This window comes from Psammomys obesus, unplaced genomic scaffold (assembly GCF_907164565.1).
Source record: "Psammomys obesus unplaced genomic scaffold, mPsaObe1.curated_primary_1811, whole genome shotgun sequence".
NCBI lineage: Eukaryota > Metazoa > Chordata > Mammalia > Rodentia > Muridae > Psammomys > Psammomys obesus.
Genome location: NW_026596064.1, coordinates 1266498 through 1287106, shown reverse-complemented (window position 1 = coordinate 1287106; position 20609 = coordinate 1266498). Strand labels below are relative to the sequence as shown.

The following is a 20609-nucleotide window of genomic DNA, read 5'->3' as shown; positions in this document are numbered from 1 at the left end:
GCAGAGGCAGAGGCAGAGGCAGAGGCAGAGGCAGAGGCAGAGGCAGAGGCAGAGGCAGAGGCAGAGGCAGAGGCAGGCAGATCTCTGAATCTGAGGCCAGTCTGGTCTACAGAGTGAATTCCAGGACAGCCAGGAATATAGAGAAAAACCTGCCTCAATATCCCCCCCCCCCCAAGAGAAGTACCCTGTGTGTGAGGCTACAGCTGCTTCAAGAAACCACAGGTTATTAAATAAAGTCCCAGTGCTGGACCTCCTTCCTAAAACCGCTGGTCGGGAAGGCCTTTGAAGACCCCAAACAATACAGGTGATAGTTAGCTCACCAGGTCAGGACCCTATTACTCTGCCCACACCCACCTGCCTGACCGCCCACGTGCACATGCTCTGGTGACAGCACAAAGTGAGCCAGAACTGAACCGAAGGCCCTGCCTGCTGGCGAGCCCTCAGTGCTGGGAGATGCTGATCAGGCTGCTGAGGGAGCCCCGCCATACACAGTCTTCCTTGGAACCCTGTGCCAGGCAGGTGTGCCTGACCACTGGCAAGTCTATTATGGGATAATCAACTGCTCTCTGATCGGAACTGAGGCCTGCCCCACAGGAGGAACTCAACTCTGTACTGTGAACCATATCAAAGTCTGCCTGAAGAGGTCCTAAGCTCTAGTGTGGAAGCCACAGCCATTTGTTAAATTATCACGATATGCCCATCAAACTGCCTTCTAAATAACTATGTTTATCCCCACAGGTTGGTCAGCTGTGGCCTCTCTGAGAGGCTGTAACTGCAGACACTCATAACTGGCAAAGTGCTAAGGACAAGTGACTGTTGAGTGCTCAGCCAGAAACAGGATGTAACATTCCCTCAAGGGCTAGCAAACATGTGTGGAAATAGAGCAAACCCCATTCTATATAATAAAAACACACTAATAGAAGGAGTAATATAATCAACTTTATGTTGAATGTGGTAAAATACTACAATCCTACCACTTAGGAGGTTGAAACCAGCATACACAAACATTTTGTGTTATATAGGGACTCAACAAAATTAACTTAAAATCTATCCCTCTTGCACAACTAAATGCTTGGAGAAAACTCAGACTTGCATGCTCTTTAACTGGCCAACACTCTTCTAGTTCACTATCTGTTATGAAAGAGAATCATCTTTTTGTAGCTTAAAACAAACAAAGAAACAAACAAAGGGCATGAACAGGCCTGGAGAGATGACTCAGAAGTTAAGAGCACTGCCTGTTCTTCCAGACCTAGGTTCAACTGCCAGCACCCACATGGCAGCTCACAACTATAACTCCAATTCTTGGGATCAGACACCCTCACACAGACATACACACATGCAAAACACCAAGGCACATAAAATAAAAACAATTAAACAAATATATATATGTAAAGTTGGGTGTAGAGGTGCATGCTTTTGATCCTAGCATCTGGGAAGCAGAAGCAGGCAGATCTCTTTGAGTTTGAGGACATGTTCTACACAGCGACTTCCAGCTTAGCTAAGACTACATAGAGCGTATGTAGTTTCAAACAAACAAACAAAATAATAAAAAATTTAAAAACACACATATAAAAATTATTAGAAAATGTTCATTATTTTTTTATGTGTGTGTATGGGTGTTTTGCACGAAGGCGTGCCGGTGTGCCACATGTATGCAGTGCCCATGAGGTCAGAAGAGGGTGTCAGTTCCTTTGGAGCTGCCATGAGTGCTGAGAACCAAAGCTAGGTCTACTGCAAGAGCAGCATTCTCTTCTGCTGAGACATCTCTTCTGCTCTAAAAAAAACCTGTAATGACATTTATTTGGCAGGCGTGGTGGCAGACACCTTTCAGTGTAGCACTTGGGAAAAGAGCACACGGATCTCTGTGAGTTGGAGGGCAGCCTGATCTACGTAGGAAATTCAGGCCAGCCAGGGCTCCACCCTGAGACCCTGCCTCAGAACACAAAACAGAAAAAGTCACATTCACTTTTGTTTGAGTGTGTCGGCATGTCTGTGCACATGTGGAGGTCAGAGGACAACATGCAGGAGCTGGGTCCCTCTCCCACCATGAGTTCTGGGGATGAAATTTGGTCTATCAGGTTTGCTGGCACGTACCTTCTCCTGGTTGAGCGGTTTGCTGGTTTGTTTGTTAAATCCCATCTTTCAGCAGATTTTTTAAAAATGTTAACTGTGTTATTAATGTACCCGTGGGGCGAGGTCTCACTGTTGCCTGAGCTGGCCTTGAACTTGAAGTCCTTGGATCTGAGCCTTCCCTAGTTTAGAGATTGCAGGTCTGTGGACCCCAGACCCAGCTCCCAGTCTTTTTTGGGTAGCTTTTACCCTTAATATCCAATGATAAATGTTTCCATATCAGAACTTGTAAGCCTTATGAATTTAAGCTTTCTCAGAATTTCCAGAAAGACTCCTTGAAGATTAAGCCCTCGATGAGCAATTTCATTAGTCATGGAACAGCTTATCAAAACTACAATGAGATGTTGCTTTTCATCCCAGGACAGTGACGACTGCAAGAGTTAAGAACATGCGCTGGAGAGATGGCTCAGAGGTTAAGAGCACTGGCTGCTTTTCCAGAGGTCATGAGTTCAATTCCCAGCAACCACATGGTGGCTCACAACTATGTGAAATCTGGTGCCCCCTTCTGGCGTGCAGGCGTACATGCAAACATACATTGCAAACCTAAGTAAATTAAAAAAAAAAAAAAAAAAAAAAGGAACATGTACTGGCAAAAGTATGGGAAAACAACAGCTCTCAGGGTCCCAGACCCCGGAGGAGCATCTGCTTTATAACATAGTCTGGAAGCCAAAGCGGTGGTGATGCCAGCACGTGGGGAGCAGACACACCTAGCGTTCAAGGCAACAGAGTAAGAGACTGTTGTTGGTCCCACAGCCAACTGGGTCTTTTCTGCATTGCATCCAAATATCCTATTCAGCCAAGCTTCCTAAGTTCTTCCTAGGTTCTTCCTAAGTTTCCTCATCAAGGAAACTTCTCTTTACAACAGAAAGAGACCATTACAGAAAACCACAACCAATCATGGAGCCCAGCCATGACGGACATATCCACAAAACACTCTAGCACCTAGGGCTCAGGGAACCTTTAGGAAGAGGGTTGGAAAGACTGTCGGAGCCTGTGGATCAGGAAATATGCTGTGAGAACCCATAGTCTCACCAACATGGTTGCCAACCATGAGCTGAACAGCAGTGATATCAATAGACATGCCAAAGTGTGTGTGGGTGTTTGAGTGTGTGTGTGTGTCTACGTGTGATGGGGATACACACAAGGCCTCAACCCTATACAAAAACTACAGGCAACAAGGGATACTGAGAGCAGGAAGAATGAACAGTCTCCCCCAGGGAAGAACACAACAACTGGTATCCAATACCAAATAGTCAGCCCGGAAAACATGCATATGAGGAACGTTATACAGACTGAGCAAGTTATTCTTTCTGTTGGGAGGGAGGTTTGAAACGGGGTTTCTCAGTGTAGAACTGGCTATCCTGAACTAGCCTTGTAGATCAGACTGGCCTCAACTCACAGATAATCTACCAGCCTCTGGCTATGGAGTACTGGGATCAAAGGCGCCAGGCACTACTACTTAACAATTTAAGACCACTCTGGGTAGAAGCAAGTAGATCTCTGTGAGTTCAATGCCAGGCTTGTCTACAAAGTAGGTTTCAGGACAGCCAGGGCAACACAGTGAAACCCATGTCAAAAGTGAAACAAAGCCAAGTAAAAGTTTAAGCCCAGCTACAAAACTCTGTCTCAAAACAAATAAACCTAGTCTGCAGAGCCTTAAAAAATTAACATTAGGATCAACTGTGGTGGCACGTGCTTTAATTCTAGCACCTAGGAAGCAGAGACAGGCGGGATCTCTGTGAGTTCAGTACCAGCCTGGTCTATAAAGCAGGTTCCAGGCCAGCCAGGGCTACATGCCACCAACAAAAACTCTCACAAGTTAAATTACCATGTAAAACAGCAAATCCACTCCTAAAAACCAAATGTCTGCTTAGGAACTTGTACGTAGAGGGCTGAAGAGATGGCTTGGTGCTTTAAAAGTACCTACTGTTTTTGAAGAGGACCCAGGTTTGGTTTTCAGCACACATATAGTTGCTGTTCATTCTAGTTACAGGGGACTCAGCTCCCACCTCTCTCTCTCTCACACACACACACACACATCTTTACACACAATTCAAGCAAAACACGCAAACACAGGAAATAAAAATCTTTAAAAGACAAAAGCCAGAAAAACTGTCCATAAATGTTCACAGCAGGCCAAGTGTGGTGGTGTACATCTGTGATCTCAGTGTTTGGAGGCTGAGGCGGGAGACTGCTGTGAACTGGCTGTCAGTCTAAGTTACCAACTGACACCTGGTCTCAATCCCACAGCCCCGAGAAAGTTCACAGCACCATTCGTTACTCCTAAAAACAAAATACTGGGATAACCTAAGGCGCACCACCTGACTCAGAACATGCTGTGTTAGACCCGTGAAACAGAGCAGCAGCCCACCACAACATGACAACATGGATGACCCTAGAAAACATGCTCATAGTGAAGCTAGACACAGGGAGACTTAGTCTGCACTAGGCTTTAGGTTTAATCTTCGGTAGGAGAAGAGAAAAGGCAGAGTAAGCAAATATATAGAAACAGACAATCAACTTGAATTTGTGGTTGCCTAGGCAAGACTGGTGTATGAAATACTCTGCTTCCATGCTGGAGTGAAAGCTGGCTGTTAGCTGGGGGGAGGCCTACAGTGGAAGGATAAAGGGTGGCTTACGAATGAGGGAAGAAATGAAGAGCAGCCAGTGTCTGCTCAAGGACTCAGTACTCACAGCTTCTCCAGCATCTTGAGTTTACTCTGCACTTGAGAGGCTCTGTTTGCATTGTATCGAAAACGGTCAATGAAAACCTACAAGAGAAGTAGGCACTGGTCACTAATTCACTACCGCCAGCTGAGACCTACGGATGGGACCCAGAGTACTGCCTCCCCTACCACACCTGGATGTGCTGGCGATACTGCTGCTGCGCCTCATACTCGCGCTGCTGATTCAGGAGCCGCTCCTGCTTGCTCTTGATGAAGGTTTCAAAATCCCCTCGGTAACCATCTAGCCGCTGGCTGTGCAGGTGGATGATGTCTGTGGCAATGGCATTCAGGAAGTTGCGGTCATGAGAGACAACTAGGATAGTGGAGGGCCACGTCTGAGGAATAACAGGATGGCAGGCTGTTTGGAAGGGTCACTGGGCCCCAGTGTCTTGGAGGCAGACCTTCTCCAGACCCAGTGTAGAGCCTTCCTTAAACTCACCTGCAGGTAATTCTCCAACCACAGGATGGCCCTTACATCCAGCATGTTTGTGGGTTCTGGAAAGGAAACAGGGAAACACATACTTGGGAAAGAAGGGCTGGAGAACTAGGAACAAGGTCGTTACCATCCTCGTCTACCTCCAAAGTCAGGGGAGCTCATCCAGACTCACCATCCAAGAGCAGAAGGTCTGGCCTAAGGGAAAGAATACAGTGCATGAGGCTTTATAGCAAGACGTGTTAATACACCCCATCATGTTCCAGTCACACGGGCTCAGGCTCAGGGGGCTCACCTGGCAAACAGAGCCCGGGCTAAGGCCAGTCTCATCCTCCAGCCACCTGAGAACTCCCTGACAATAACAGACTCACATTAGGTGACAAGGAGGAGCAGAGCCAGCAGTGTTCAAAGTCAAGAATGCAAACTAACCACTAACCTGGTGGGCTGCTGCTGCATTTTAGGGGTAAAGCCAAGTCCCGCAAGAATGACGGATGCTCTGGGAATGAAAATTTGAAGAATCCAGTTGGAACAGTTCAAATGAGAGAGCAACTAAACAGGAGAGGGAATGGGAACTTTAAATACCTTGCAGGTGCCTTATCAGCCTCAATCTCCTCCAGTTTGGCATAGATTTCTGCCAACTGTGAAGCTTCTGAACCCTCTGCCCTGGGAAGAAAAAAGACACAACCATTTTATATAAAGGCAATATCTTTTTTGTTTTCTTTTTCAACACAGGCTTTCTCTGTGTAGCAAGAGCCCTGGCTGTCCTGGACTCACTTTGTAGACCAGGCTGGCCTTGAACTAACATAGTCTGTGATAATGTCTCTGTCTCCTCAGTGTTGGGATTAAAGGTGTGTGCCACCACTCTTAGCTGGTAAAGGCAGTCTTAAAAGAGTCCTGCATCTTTCAGATTGGAAAGCAGGGGGAAATAAGGGTTTTATAGTTCCACAGGGCAAATTCCAAGCCTTGCTACTCCCTAGGGAGGTCACATGAATTATGGAGACACACTGTCAGGGATAGTGACTTAGTCAGGGTTTCTGTTCCTGTGATACTAAAACAGCATGACCAAAGGCAACTTGGGGAGGAAAGGGTTTATATTATCTTATAAATCTCAGGTCACACTCTGTCACTGAGGAAAGTTAGGGCGGGAATTGAAGCAGAACCACAGAGGAACACCACTTACTTACTGGCTTGCTCAGCCTGCTTTCTTATTCAACCTGGTACCAACAGGCCAGGGTTGGGTCCACAATCACAATGAGCACCACAAGCTTGCCCACAGGCCAATCAGTGAAGGCACTTTCTCAATTAAGGTGCCTCTTCCCATATAACTCTATAGTTTGTGTCAAGTTAACAAAACCCGACCAAGACAGACAGCTATTGCATGTGCCCTCTAGCCTGAAGCCTTCACCTGCCAGCCGCGATCTTGATGCTGAGCTCCCGCTCCTGCCGGAGCAGGTCCTCCCGGACGGTGTCACTTTCCAGCACACTCTGCAGGGCAGGGGTGTCATCTCCTGCGACTTCTTGCTCCACATGCAGCAGGGAGATATGGGATGGAACCCGCAGGCTTCGGGTGGCCAGCATCTTTAGCAATGTCGTCTTCCCCAGACCATTGCGTCCCACCAGCCCATAGCGTCGGCCCCATGCTAAGTTCACATCTGCTCCAGCCAGCAGTACCCTGAAGGGGTGGTAGGAAAGAGATGAAGAATGGTCCAGAAACAGATGCAAAGGGACTTCAACACTGTGTTAGTCCCTCTTCATGGCTCCAGATTCTCCTTTAGTTAGAAAGATTGATTGTGTTGCTGGCCATTCCCTCACCTATCACCAAAAGACACATCGAAGTTCTCAATTCGAACATCATAGGACTTGTTCTTGCCAGATGACTCCAACCGGCTCTCTTTTCTGCTGCCTGCTTGGCTAGCCGAGGCCTCCTCCAAGACTCTTTTAAAAGGAGAAATGGGCAGTTTTTAGGGCTCCCGACAGCCCTGCAATACCAGAGTCTGTCCTGTTCCCTTCTTCCTAAACTCACAGCGGGCCACTGGTCTTCAGGGTTTCCTTCTCGGAGCGCTTCTCCTGCTTGGCCTTCAGCCGAGCTTCAGCCTTCTCCAGTTTCTTTGCATTTACTGTCTGAGTGAATTCCAAACACAGCCTAGTTCACACTAGGGTACAGGTTCAAAAAAGAATTCCAGAGAACGCTTCAAGCAAGCCCTTAAACTTACCCATGATGATACAGGATCAATGGTTCAGGGAAAGACACACCAGAACTCTCTCCACCCAAGTACACCCCTATTTAGACAGTCAATTCTCACACCCACCATAGACACAAAGCCCCTTCCCCTTGCTCCTCCTCACCGAGGACTGTTCCCTCTTTAGCAGTGCTGGAAGTTTGGTGTCACAGTCTGTAAGTGATAAGAAAAGCAGTCACCTTCTCCACGAGGGAAGGGAAATGAAGACTTTGAGTGACTAACAAGAACTAAGAACAGTTTTAAAGACAGTTTATGACACTGGAATAGATGGCTATTAGTCTTGAGGTAAAAACCAAATAGATCTCACATTTAAGTAGAGGCTGCTGTGCTCTTTAAGACTATGCTCTTGGTTAAGATACAAACTGGCAAAACCAAATCTGTTTCGCTCCAAGGCCTATATGCCTCCTACTATAGTCAACAGCTTTGGAGAACCCTCCAACCCTATTCTTCATCACAAGCGTTTGTTCACAAAAATACCACTAGCTCCTACAAGCCTTGTTGTAGAAGAGACGAAGAGAGTCCTGAGCTGCAACGGAGCAGGTGGCTGGGGTGGAGGCAGAAGGCAGCTAGTTCAATCTCCCCTCACTCTCACCGTAGTTTTCCATTATCTTTGACAACTGGATGGGGGTGTCCAGTAGCACCTGGCTGTTTCCCTGGTTCTGTGGCTCGGCCCTACGTGGGTAGGGATAGAACGTAGTCAGTTGGGAGAAAAGATTTACAGCTTTCAGACTTTCCCCCTAGTTTGTACTCCATTCGCCTCCCTTCGCCCATCAACTTCATTCCCTTGGCACCTACAGGCGTAGAGTATTGTACATGCGCTGACAGATAGCCCTGATGCCCGCGTCATCCTTGCTGTCCCCGGACACTTCTTGCAATAGTTCCCCCACAGCCTCCACCAGGTCATCCACAGACTCGAAGTCCGCGCTGCCGCTGTGCAAGACACCTGGGCCGGGCACCGCAGAACAAGAAAGACACCGGGTAGGGCGGATGGTCGAGCAGTTTCAGCGTCTGTTCAGCCCACTCAGGGCTCCAGACCCCACCGGCCCTCAAGATAAGAGGTCACGCAGGGGAGAGACTGGGTAGCGGTCTGCGGCACGGCCTGCCCTCAGTCTTCCCCCACGACCTCCACTTCCGCCTCCTCGGGCAGTTTATTCAGTTTCGCTCACCGGTCACGTAGTCGAAGACCTGCCCGTCAATTTCTGGGAACTCGCTCCGCAGGATATCGGCGCAAGTCGCCATGTTCACCCGGGATCCCGTCTGCGCAGTCGTAGTACGACCTGGGCCTAGGACCGCCTCCCTTGCCCTTCCTCCCCCTTCCCCGAAAGAGCAACACTCCTCTCAAGGAGCATGCGCGGTGATGACGTAAGAAAGCAGAGGCTGAGTAGAGCCCAGGGGGCGGGGCTAGCAGAACTACACGCAAGCGCCGCGGAGTCCAGCTGGCGCGGCCCTGTCCGCGCCTGCGCAATCCCTGCCTCACGCCTGAATCGCCGCCTGTGCCTTCTGGAAAGTGGAGCTGGTGCCGGTGGGTGTAGTGGAGCTGCGGGAGCGCGAGCACACGCTGCTGCGAGGGGAGTCCCGCCCCAGGGGCCGCTTTGCCAGCTTGGACGCCTCCCCCGCAGGCCCCTGCCGCTGTGCGCCCACCCAGAGCTTTAGGCCGCGGCGTTCTGCTGACTCACGCCAACCTTTGGCGTTCTGTTCTGTCCGTCCCAGAGTGTCTGTCGGTTTCGTTTAGTCCAGCCAGTTGAATCGGCTTGGTGATGACCGACCTTCCACCTGCCCCTTTTCGCTGTGCTCAGTTCCTTCACACTTCACAGGTGTTCCACGGGGTCACTGAGAATTGTTGCTCTTCTGTTCTTCCACCACCCCAAGGGACAACCTCACCCATCGCCGGAAAAGCCGAACAAGAAGCCCTTTGTAAATTCATTGTTTATCCTCGGTCAATAGACAAAGCAGATTTTTTTGCACCCTGAATTTCAGTGTCTTAATTTGCATAAGTGGAGACTTTGTTCCTAAATAACGCTATTGCTTTATGCTCAACATGAGAATTCCTGATGCGCTCAAATTACACGCGTATCCTTTTGAGACAATGTCCCGTGATAGCACAAGGCAACTGAGTACTCCTGACCTCCTGCCTATCGCACAAGTGCTGGAATTGTCACTACAGTGGACTGTCCATTCATCCCTTGTAAGTGTTCCTGCAGTGGGGAGCCAGTCTTGGTCTTTAAAAGTTTAAAAAAGTTCTCAGCATGCCTGAGGTTATATATAACTTTAGTTGGTAGAATGCTTCTCTACCATGCCTGAAGCTTTGTGTTTGATCCTCAGCACCTCATAAAACTGGGTGTGGCAGCAGGCTTGCAACCTCAACATTTGGGAGGCAGTGATAGAAGGATCAAGAATTCAAGGCCTCTGGGCAGTGGTGGCATCCACCTTTCATCCCAGCACTCAGGAGGCGGAGAAAGGCGGATCTCTTTAAGTTCAAAGCCAGCCTGATCTACAGAGTTCCAGGAAATGTAAGGGCTACATAAGAAAAACCTGTCTGGGGTGAGGGGAATTCAAGGTGACCCTTCAGTTACAAAATGAGTTCAAGGCCATTCTAGGGCCATATGAGGCCTCCTTTCAACTCTCCTCCCATCTTAATAAAGCTGAATATACCCATATGCCTGTTGTAATCCAGGCCATTTGAGGCCATTCTGGGCTGTCTCAGGGGATCCAATGCCCCCTTCTGGCATCGGAGAGTACTGCATGTATGGTGCAGGCAAAACACTCATAGAGGTAAAATAAAAAAGAAACTTGTTTAAAAATAAACACATTAGGAGCTGGAAAAATGGCTCCGTGGTTAAGCCCACATACTGCTCTTACAGAGGACCCAGGTTTAGTTCTTAGTATACACATCAGGCAACTCATAAATTGCCTACAACTCTAGGTGCAGGGGACCCCGATGCAACCTGTGTAGGGTAAGTTACCACACAGTGGCTGTGAGCTGGTTACTGTTGAAGCTGGGTGCTAGGACATAGGGGTTTGTTATATTATTCTGCTTATTTTTGAAATTTACTCTAGCAGAATTTTTTTTTTTAAGTTTAAAAAAGCTGAAACCTGGCAAGCTGTACCTGGTGAGGGCAAACCTACTCTTTCTCTGTCCTAACACACAAAATATTTGGGACAGTGCCCTTAGGATGAGGGGGAAAATAATTATCTTTCCTCTGGTGGTTCACACAGCAACACTGGAACAAACCTAGCTTAAATGAGAAATGGATGGGGTTAAGATGTCAGCTTTGCAGGGTAGCTGCGAGAACAAATGCAACTCTTCCCTGACTTGTGCTAACTAGAAAAACTTTACCTCTACAACAATGCTCTTGGGAGGTGGAGGCAGGAGGACCCTGAATCCAGCCATCTGAGCTCACATAAGGAAAGCCCATCGCAAAGCAAACAAAGCCCAGGAGGAGACACAAGTCTGTAATGCCAGCACTTGGGAAGCAGAGGCAAAGGGATCACCAAGAATTCAAGGCCCAGGGGCTGCAGAGATGGCTCAGTGGTTAAGAGCACTGACCATTCTTCCAGAGGACCTGGGTTCAATTCCCAGTATCCACATGGCAGCTCACAACTATCTGTAACTTCTGTTCCAGAGGACCTGACACTCTCACATAGACATGCATGCAGTCAAACACCAATGTACATAAAATAAAAATAAGGTTTAAAAAAAAAAAAAAGCCAGTCTGGTCTATAAAGTGAGTTCTATGGTAGCTTGGGCTACATGCAACAAGATGCCAACAGAACACAGCCTGGCATGGTAGTGCACACTTTAATAACAGCACTCAGAAGGCAGAGGGAGGGGGATCTCTGTAAGTTTGAGGTCAGCCTGGTCTACACACAGAGTTCCAGGACAGCCAGGACTCCACCAGACCCTCCCGATAGGCCCATTAACACTTAGCCAGCAACTCCACTCTACAGTTTATTGGGTTTATAACTGGACAAAGTCACACGTGTACAAAACAAAGCTCATACTATCCCAAAGCAGAGTAGGGACTAAGGGGTTGGGATCTGTTACTGGCCTTTGGGGGGACCTCTGAGGTGAAAGGTAGTCAGCCTTCCCACTGCAGAGGTGTGGCCACAAGGGTAGAGAGAAGAGGGGGCCACCTGGCTTTGGTCACAAAACTCAAGGCCTGGCACTAAGCCAGGACAGACAGATGGAAGAGAAACCTCAAAAATCACCCTGCCCAGGAAGCCAGGGACTGCCTCGCAGGTCCCACTGTGATATGGCTGGTTCAGACCTACACTCGGGGGCTGCTGTAAAGGAAGGGCGGCGCAGCAGGAGGGAGGAAAGACACTGATGAGTGGTCACTGGGGGTGCTTGGACTTGCTGAATAGGGTGGGTGGGGAGATGGGCCAGCCGCCACTATGCAGCTAACAGCGGGTTTCATAAATGCCGCTGCGGCCAATGTACCGCACCCATTTGATGACGTCATGGTCGCTGTAGTTCAGCTTCGGTTCGAACACCTTCAAGTAGCGCACCTTGAGGCCAGAAGGCGCGAACGGCACCTGAGCGGGGGATAGCTCTAGTTAGCAACACAGTGGCTCTACTCTAGCAAGGTTCATGGTTCATCCCTTCATCTACCACAGGTGGTTTTGAATGAGCCCTGAAGCAGCAGAACGCTAGAGTGGGGGAGCTTCCTGGGCAATTACTACATGAAGAGAGATTATCTGAGTTACTAGCAATTGTCTCATGTCTGAACAAGGCCCCAGTTGTGAGGATGAGAACCATTCCTTTAATCATTAGGAGGTTCCAGAGAAGAACCTTTGAAAATACTTATCCTTGTCAGTACTATGGACTGGAAAAATAAAGTGGAGAAAAGAGTATGTTTAATTCACACAAAGCAAAGTCAGCTCCTTGCCTTATTTCAGCGAAATTCTCTTAAGTTCCTTTCAATCCAAATGTTTCTCAAGAACTATTTTGTGACAGCCAAGAGACATTGAAGCTTTTAGTCAGGTTAAATTTCAGTTTCTATTAAGAGGTCTACAACGGAATGGGTCTATCACTTTAAGATACGTCCCAGTGGGCCCAGTCTCCTCATCTCTAAGAAGCAACACTGAATACCCCTGGCTTTCCAGTCACACCCAGCCATGGCATTAGGCCCCTCCTCTGCCTTACCTCAAAGTTCATGGAAATGGGGGGTCGTGCCCATTTCTTCTTATCGTTGGTGGGCAGAAGCTCAATCTCTGCGCTGATCTGTGATTCCTTCATGCCTGCCATGCGCTTGATCCTAGGAACACAGGGGCAATGGGCAGCAGGAGCCAGTGGTAGTTTGGAGAATTTTCAGAGTAGGGACTGCTTGTTTCAAGCATGGAGAGGGAGAGGAAATAAGAGGCTACGAGCGATGGGAGGTGCCAGGATAAGGAAGAGGTCAGAAACCTGATAACCATTTGTTACACCTTCAGCACTTGGGGCTGTAATTTCTTTTTAGATGGATGGGTGAGATCTCCCTTACCCAGACTGTATGTTGCGGACACACAAGACAAAAGGCCAGTGGGCAATACTCTTGAGTAGACACATATATGAGCTCAAGTACAGGCAGAAGCGCACGCACAGGCACAGTAAAGCTCGCAATACAAGCACAGGTTCCTGGAGAAGCGTGCATGCTTCTCTCACCCCATAATCCACATAAGAGGACAGAAGGTGAAACTTAACAAGAAGGCACACTACGGCATCTTGGGCCTGGGGCTGTGGCCTCCTTAAGACTCACTTCCATACAATGGCGTTCTCGCTGGCCTTGTATTTGGCCTTCCCCTTCATGCAGATCACCTGCACCCCGCTTGTGTTCAGTGGGGTTGGGATCCTCACCTAGGAGAGACACACCTGTCAGTGAATTCTGTTAAGACCTAATATCATCTGTCTTTACTACCCGAGACAAGTTTTAGGTCTCCAAGTCTCCAGTCCTCACCTCAATCTTCTGGGCCAGAAGTGAGGGCTTGAAGTTGGACTTGATGACCACCTTGACCTCCAGTTTGGTGCGTCCCACTTCCCGCACCAACGGAATCACCCGGAAAGGAAGGATGATGTCCTTGGTAGTGCGGTATCTTTGGAGGAGAGATCAGGTTTGATAGCACAGAGCCACTCCCACTCTCTTCCTCCCACCTCTTCCTCATGTACCCCCTGCCTCCTCACATCCCCATGGCACCTCATGAGTTCAAACTCTCCATCAGGGGGGATGAAGCTGATGCTTCGCTCCGAGTCAAACTTGCTGAGTCGCACGCACTGGTGGAAGGTGCAGTCATCAATGGCAATCGACTGCTTACCGCTGCAAACACAAACAGAACGCTCACAGGGACCGTATGTGTCAGACTATGGGACCATGCCACAGCAGGCTAGCCACACAGGTTATGGGAAGCTGTGGAACACAGCTTTCTGACTTGGGAGACCTGCCCTCCAGTTTGAAGTGAGGGAGAGAGCATTCAGGTTCATTATTACCTGAGAACCCTGCTGCTGGGGACCAAACAAAGGAGCTTGCTCTCTGAGGACAAAAGCCTTTATCTGTCTATCACCGATGCCAAGACTAACCGGCCAAGGATGCTTTTGGAAACAGAATTAATAAATCCAGCAGAAATGAAGTCCGAGAGAACTCTGTGGTTCACTGGGCCTCATTCAGCTCTCAAAGGTTCACCCATCTTTGCTTCCCTTGAGCTCCCAGACTCAGGTACCTCTTGCTTGTTTCATCAGCTGTGCCTTTGCCCTGCTTTTCAATGACAATCTTGTCATTCATTCCAAACTTGCACTCAGGCATGCCACTCAGGTAACTCTTCATCACCACCCGGCCTGACACGTGGGCACTCAGCACCTGCCCTGGTGACAGAACAGACAACAGACAAGCAGCTAAGCCAAGCCAACAGGCCGGCATCTGCCCTGGCCCCTCGGGTTGCATCATGAGAAGGCTCTCACCTTGTGGGGACATAAGCAGGTTTACACTCTCCAGAACATCTAGGAAGAGTTCATTTCGGCGATACTTGATGCCTTCCCGCCGCCAGCCAATCTGCCCAGTCACCTGGCTGGTGATCTGCGACTGTTCTTCTTTTGTCTGGATGGGGTAAAGGTGGCCTATTACCTCATTTCCCTCTCACTCCAACCTATCACTCTCCCTTCTGTTCATTACTCTGTAACCCATCCTCCCTCCCAACCTTTACAGGGCAAGTGTAGAACAGAGCAAAGACACAAAGAGAAAAGTGAGGGAACAACTTACCTGATGCTAGAAGACGCAGAGCCAGCAAGATTCCAACAGGAAGCAGCATGGTAAGCAAAAAAGGGAGAAAAAGCTATGAGGCTTCAGCCTGAGAGGAGAGGCCGAGTGCTCTTCTGACGAACACAAGGCCTCCAGAGCAGCCACACCCCCTGCCCTCTGTGTAGAAGAAACCAACTGAGCTATATTCCTGGTAATTGAGATGCCGAGTTGGCAGCTTCTGGGGTAGGAGAGCTACCCAGAACAAAACAGGCCACAGTCATGGCAGGAGGCTGAGGCCAGCACTTCCCGTCAAGGGCAGTCTCATGAGTCAGCTAAGATAAAGCTGGGGATCAAGAGGAAGGAAAGGAGTCCGGGGTCCACCCTACTTGTACTCTTGTACAATTTAAGTACCTGACTCTTGATGCCCTGCTGGGTGATGAAGGTTTTCAGTGCACCTGTCTCTGAGTTCTGTGGATAGCCAAAGTCCAGAATCTCTGTGAAAAGAAGGGAATTATATAGCCTGGAAGTGAGGTGCATGCCTTTAAGCCCAGCACTCCAGAGGCAGAGGTAAGTGGCTTTCTGAGCTTATGGCCAGCCTCGTCTACAGAGCCAGTTCCAGGACAGCCAAGGCTACATAGAGATGCTCTGCCTCAAAAACAAAAAGAAGTAAATTATTAGATTTTAGAAAAACAAACAAACAAACAAACAAACAAAAAAAAACAAAACCAAAGGCTCCTTCATGCCAGTCCTTCCTCTGGCCTGGATATACTTGGTTAGCACAGGTCCTGATGTACAGCAAAGTCTTCTAGCTTAAGAGTATTCAGCCTATGATTTATTCTTCATAAGAAAATATAACTTTTTAAGCTGAATGTGGTGGGGCATGCCTGTAATCCCAGCAGTCAGGAGGCAGAGGCAGGTGAATCTCTCTGAGTTCTAGGCCAACCTAGTCTATAAAGTGAGTGCAGGACAGCCAAGGCTACACAGAGAAACCCTGTCTTGAAAAAAAAAAAAAAAATCAATCATTGAGCCCTCATTTTCTCCAGAAAACAGATGTTAAAGAGGAAGCTGTCACAGACTATAGAGAGGAAAGAGGACAGCCAAAGGGATCTAAAAGACTTCCTCTTCTCTGGCTTCTGAAGTAGTGCCGAGATGAGAGGTGGGAAGACAGTTTGTGAACTAAGGCTCAAACTGCAAAGATAGGAGACTAATATAGGCAGCTCAGCCACAAAAACCTCCCCATCAGGTTCTTAACCCCATCAAAGACCAAACCTTCCTCACCCCACATGCTGGCCTATTTTTGTATTCTACTTCAAAACAGCCTTTAGGTCTGAATTTGGACTGGCTGTATCACAGAGACCATCAACTAAGAGATCAGAGGCTCAAGAAACAATGGTCAGAGTATGCTGGAGTCTCCAGATCCCTCCCAATTAGGTTAATCCCTACCGTGGCCATGAACCCTCCAATGCCTCACCATCCAGCAGCTCGTATATGAGCACAAAATTGTTCTTGATGTTTTCCTCACTGATCTTGCCAAAGTAAGCAGCCATTACATCACACATCTTATAGAGGAATTCGAAGACCATGGCGGCGTTGACATTCTGCTTGGTGACTGCTGCTAGCCAGATGTTGGACCGCTTAACATGGAAGAAGCTGGTGCGAGCGATGTTTGTGACAGGGCTTCGCACCTGCTGCCGCGCATGAATCACATTGACCCGGAAGGCATCCACAGCGTTCCTCCTGAGAGAAAAGGAGGCAAAGAAGCTGTTCCCGCATCCAAGCGGACCTTAACCCAGGAGGATCACCTAGAGGTGCGGGCAACTCCACCCTCCACAACAACGAAACCTGATAGTTATTCAAAAGTCAAGGCTTACACCACCAGGCTCCCTTCTTATAGCACCCAGTAGGGTCATGGGAAGAGAGCACACATTGGGCTGCTATCTGAAGGCCATATGAAATAGGGAAGTAAAATGGTAAGTGATGGAAGGGTAGGTGTGGTATCAGTAAACTGACCCCCAGGCCTGACTTTAACTCCCCACATATACCCCAGATGTCACCTCTCTAGCCTTCTAGGACGTTCTAGGCCATGAAGAAAAAAAGATCTCAATTGGGCCCGCAACCAATGGGGAAAGCCAACTCCTCTGGAAGTTGGACAAAGCTAGTATGACCTCAGAGAAGACTCTATTCTAGACGGTGAGACGGGGCTATGGACTATGCCACCCAATTCTTTTCTAAGATCCAACTCCTGAAGTTAAGGGGATGAAAAATGATGAAGGAGAGCGATTTTTTTTTTTGGGGGGGGGGGGATTGGATTCCCTACCCGCCTGTACCTGAGCGGCAGCTTGACAGGCTGCTTACCTATTGCTATATCAGCCAATGAGATGGGATGAGAGAAATGACGCCAGCAAGAAGAGGAGAGTGACAGCAAGGAGAGATAGGGTTAGACGACCCACAACACACCAAGGCCTGGGGGGAGGGGCAGCACATCCCATGAGGGGGAAGCAGACAAGAAGACAAGACAGGCAAACAGGTAGAGCACACACTAAAGCATGCAGGGTGTCATGTGGCCCAGCTGTGTCATAAACCGGGACCTCAGAGGTGGGAGGAACAGGAAGGGGTGGAGCCAGCCAGGGTCACTTAGGCTAGGCACTGCCACAAAACCTAGCTCAGCTTGACCACCAAACAATGGATACAGCCACAAAGGCCACACCAAGCAAGCCCACCAGCCAGGGATACAAGAAGATAGGAGAGCCACCAGAGGTCTATTTATCTCAAGTTCTTTGAGAAAGAAAAACAAGGTTGGAAGAATCAGAGACGCATAGCCTCAGGTTAGAGCACGGAAGGATCTCTTAGTCAGCGACGAGCCATAGTGTGGAAGAGTGAGAGGGGAGGCTTCAGTGAGCTCTTTAGAAGGCCTGAGGTCTTAAGACACGGAGCTACTGGGGTCCCCCCAGACGAACTGCAGAGGCCGCATGACCCATAGAGTGCAGCAAGCCTGTTCACAACCAGGCAAGGCCCAGAACTGAAAAAAGCCGAGTCAACAGGGATCTAGGGAAGGCTCAAAATATGAGAAGGATTTGAAAGCAAGATTTAGATGGATTAGTACCCTGTTGGAGCTGCTGCTCCCGCCTGAAAGGAAGAACCAACCAGACCGGGAAAAAGCACTCATCTCCAGCCACCAGACCTATATACCAAGAGATTCACGGGTAGGAAGGGCAGGAATTTCTAAGTCTGGAGCGTTGGGGGTGAGTGCCATTCCGCCGGCCTGAGCCTAGCTGCTAGGCCAATGTCCAGGAACCAGGCTACACTGCATGCTCAGGCTGAGGCGACAAGGAGTTTGGGACGCGGCATGCTCAGCGAAGGAACTTACCCGATGTCATCTCTGTAGACTCGGGAGATGAGCACCTCCCCCTTGTGATTATAGATGAATAAGCCTCCAATCATGGTGGCAGTTCAGTCTCTGTGACCCATTGCTGAGAATAGACCTAGGTAGGAAAGGGAAGGGCAGGGGAAGGGAAGATCTTCAGAACCCTTGACCAGGTCTACAGTGCTTTTTTCCTGACTCAGTCCTCCAGCAAGTGACCCTGCAGCTCTCCCAAGGAAGTCCCTCCCCCCTCAGCTAGGCTCCAGTTCCTGTTTATTCCACACTGGATAGGAGAAAGCAATTTAAAGAGTGTGGGGCCCAGGATTAAAGGCATTTCCACCCACTCTTTTCCGTGGGCTGATCGGGAGAATAACCCCCACCCTTCTTCACAGTGCTGAGCTCAGCAAAGATTCTTTTCAACCCCCTGCTGTGCAGACAGTCACTCAGGCTCCTTCCAGTGAGTCACTGGAGTGAGAAGGCTGGCCTGCCTTGCAGAAATGGCGGTAGGAATTATTCTAGTTAGCTTGGGTCCGGGTCCGCCACCAGGCACAACCTTTGGAGCAAGTACTACCCTTCCAAGAAGGCAGCAGAGCGTGAACCTCTAGAAGCCTGCACATTCCAGGAAAAGGTGTACAGGGTGAGGTAGGGGTGGGGGTGGGAGAGGAGGCCTTTAGGCTGTAACATGGACCCAGGAATGTGGCTGAAGCAGGCACATCTTTCCCAGGCAGTGAGATAAACAAGCAAAGGAACTGAGGCCCCAGTGCCGACATACACACTTTTATAATTCTTTTAAAAAGATTTCATATTTTACCTTCACATGTGCACATGCCAGTGTGAATGCGGTATGTGTGGAAGCTAGGTGTCAGATCCCCCAGAGCCCGAGTTACAGGCAGTTGTGAACCAAATGATATGGGTGCTGGGGTCTGAAATCAGCTCTTTAGAAGAGCAGTAAGTACTCTTAAAAGCTGAGCCCCCTTTACGGTTATTTCAGGTCTCTGTCCTTCCAAAATTTCCAAGTTCAGTAAAAATAAGGTCTGTGTGTAGTAGCATCAATCCTGCCATCTAATTTATGTCTCTAGATCTGCCCAGCAACTGACTCACTTCTGGCCTGATGTTTATAAGCAATAGGCAGGGATAAGAGAATGCCTCAGCTGCCCAAATTATTTGGGTCAAAACTAATTTAGACTACTTGAGAAAAGGGGTTAATCTGGTTCTAGATTTTCTGGATTAGCCCAGGAATTAATTTCACTGATGTTAGTTTAATAGAGTTTTTGAAACTGGAAAATAAACTCAAGACCAATGACAAGTCTGTTAAGGTAGTGGACACACTCTTCTCTCAGTCCCAAAGCTGAGAGAAAAAAAAAAAAAAGCAAAATGGAGGTTGAGCCCTGAGCAAAGGACCAAGTCCACAGGTATCAAATAGTAGGTAGTTCAGGGCACTAGAAATGCAGGTGAAGGTTGGTGTGTGTGTGTGTCCTCGACAGGAATGGAATAATTAAGGGACCGGTTAGCAGTAATTGCTAGCAATGTACGAGGATGAGCTCACAGAAGAAAATACAGCTGTGGGAGTCCCTAAGGTGCTCCTATGGCAGAGGTCATAGGAGCTATGAAGAAGCAAAAATCGGCGGAAATAAACTGATAGTAGAAAAAAAGGAAAGCTAAGAGACAGGGCCTACTCTGCGGTTCGTGAGGCATGAGGGGCTGATGGGGTTCTCTGCGGAGGAAGGAGACATTCGAGCCGCGGAGATGGCACCACGGGATGCGGGCGGGGGCTGTCACAGGTCAGCGGGAGAAGAGCCGTGGGGGGTAAACCAGAAGAAGGAATATAGCAAGGTTCAAGACCTGTCACTGTCCAAGGGAGTGGCACCACGGGATGTCACTGTCTGGGGGATGGGGGAAATGGGAAACCTCAGGGTTGAGCGGTTGTCAGGATTCTAGGGATGGGGCGCCGCGCGGCGTCCCGGCTCTAGGACTCCGGCCGGTGCCTCTCCCCAGAGACGCCCGGCGGGTTACTGGAGGGCGGAGGGCGTCGCTCCCCGCCCTTGCTGCAATCGCGCCCCAGGCACCCCCGCCCGGCCGTCTGCTCCCTCCCGGAGCTGAAGGCTGGGGCCACTCCCGTGTGCGGCCAGTTTTCCACCCGGCGCAGGGCAGGGCAGGGCAGGCGACCATGGAGCCTTCGCCGCCCCGGTAAAGACCCGTAATTCCAGCTTCCCGGCTCACCTGGAGTCAGCAGCCCCAACAAGGCCGGCCTGGCCACTCTCAGATCCCAAGATGTCCGCCCGCCCCCTGCTCGCCTGTCCGCTGCCTCTGCTTTCACTGCAGTGCTCCCGCCCCGCCCCGATCTCAGCTGCGCCTGCGCGCTTGCCTCCAGCAGCGACTACATGTCCCATCAGGCCCCGCAGCTTTCAAGCAAATAATTCCGAGCGCCCTAGGTTTAGCAAAACTACAACTACCGACTGTCTTCAAGAGAGGCGACGCCGGGCTTTAGTGCGTTGCGTCTTACTTGCAATA

At 49.3% G+C, this 20609-nt stretch overlaps 2 protein-coding genes across 2 annotated transcripts in view; both read right to left on the bottom strand.

The window, feature by feature from the left end:
• Abcf3 (ATP binding cassette subfamily F member 3) overlaps positions 1-8825 on the bottom strand; it is an 11396-nt gene extending 2571 nt beyond the window's left edge. Inside the window, exons 1-14 of the mRNA XM_055624902.1 lie at positions 8696-8825; positions 8325-8472; positions 8122-8201; positions 7636-7682; positions 7313-7410; positions 7102-7224; positions 6695-6961; positions 5872-5952; positions 5726-5785; positions 5585-5641; positions 5465-5487; positions 5296-5351; positions 4991-5191; positions 4825-4901 (exon numbers count right to left, since the gene is read on the bottom strand). Of these exons, the coding sequence (XP_055480877.1) occupies positions 4825-4901; positions 4991-5191; positions 5296-5351; positions 5465-5487; positions 5585-5641; positions 5726-5785; positions 5872-5952; positions 6695-6961; positions 7102-7224; positions 7313-7410; positions 7636-7682; positions 8122-8201; positions 8325-8472; positions 8696-8768 (1391 nt within the window). The 5' untranslated portion in view covers positions 8769-8825. The remainder of the gene's footprint in view (positions 1-4824; positions 4902-4990; positions 5192-5295; positions 5352-5464; positions 5488-5584; positions 5642-5725; positions 5786-5871; positions 5953-6694; positions 6962-7101; positions 7225-7312; positions 7411-7635; positions 7683-8121; positions 8202-8324; positions 8473-8695) is intronic.
• Positions 8826-11465: 2640 nt separating this feature from the next.
• Positions 11466-20427, bottom strand: Ap2m1 (adaptor related protein complex 2 subunit mu 1). Its single transcript, XM_055625089.1, has 12 exons — positions 20319-20427; positions 18105-18219; positions 16209-16474; positions 15149-15231; positions 14759-14764; positions 14461-14596; positions 14223-14364; positions 13703-13822; positions 13466-13601; positions 13268-13365; positions 12676-12787; positions 11466-12065 (listed from the first exon to the last, which is right to left on the bottom strand). Exons 2-12 carry the CDS (start codon positions 18176-18178, stop codon positions 11931-11933), a joined length of 1308 nt encoding a protein of 435 aa, XP_055481064.1. The 5' UTR covers positions 18179-18219; positions 20319-20427; the 3' UTR covers positions 11466-11930.
• Between the last annotated feature and the right edge of the window lie 182 nt (positions 20428-20609).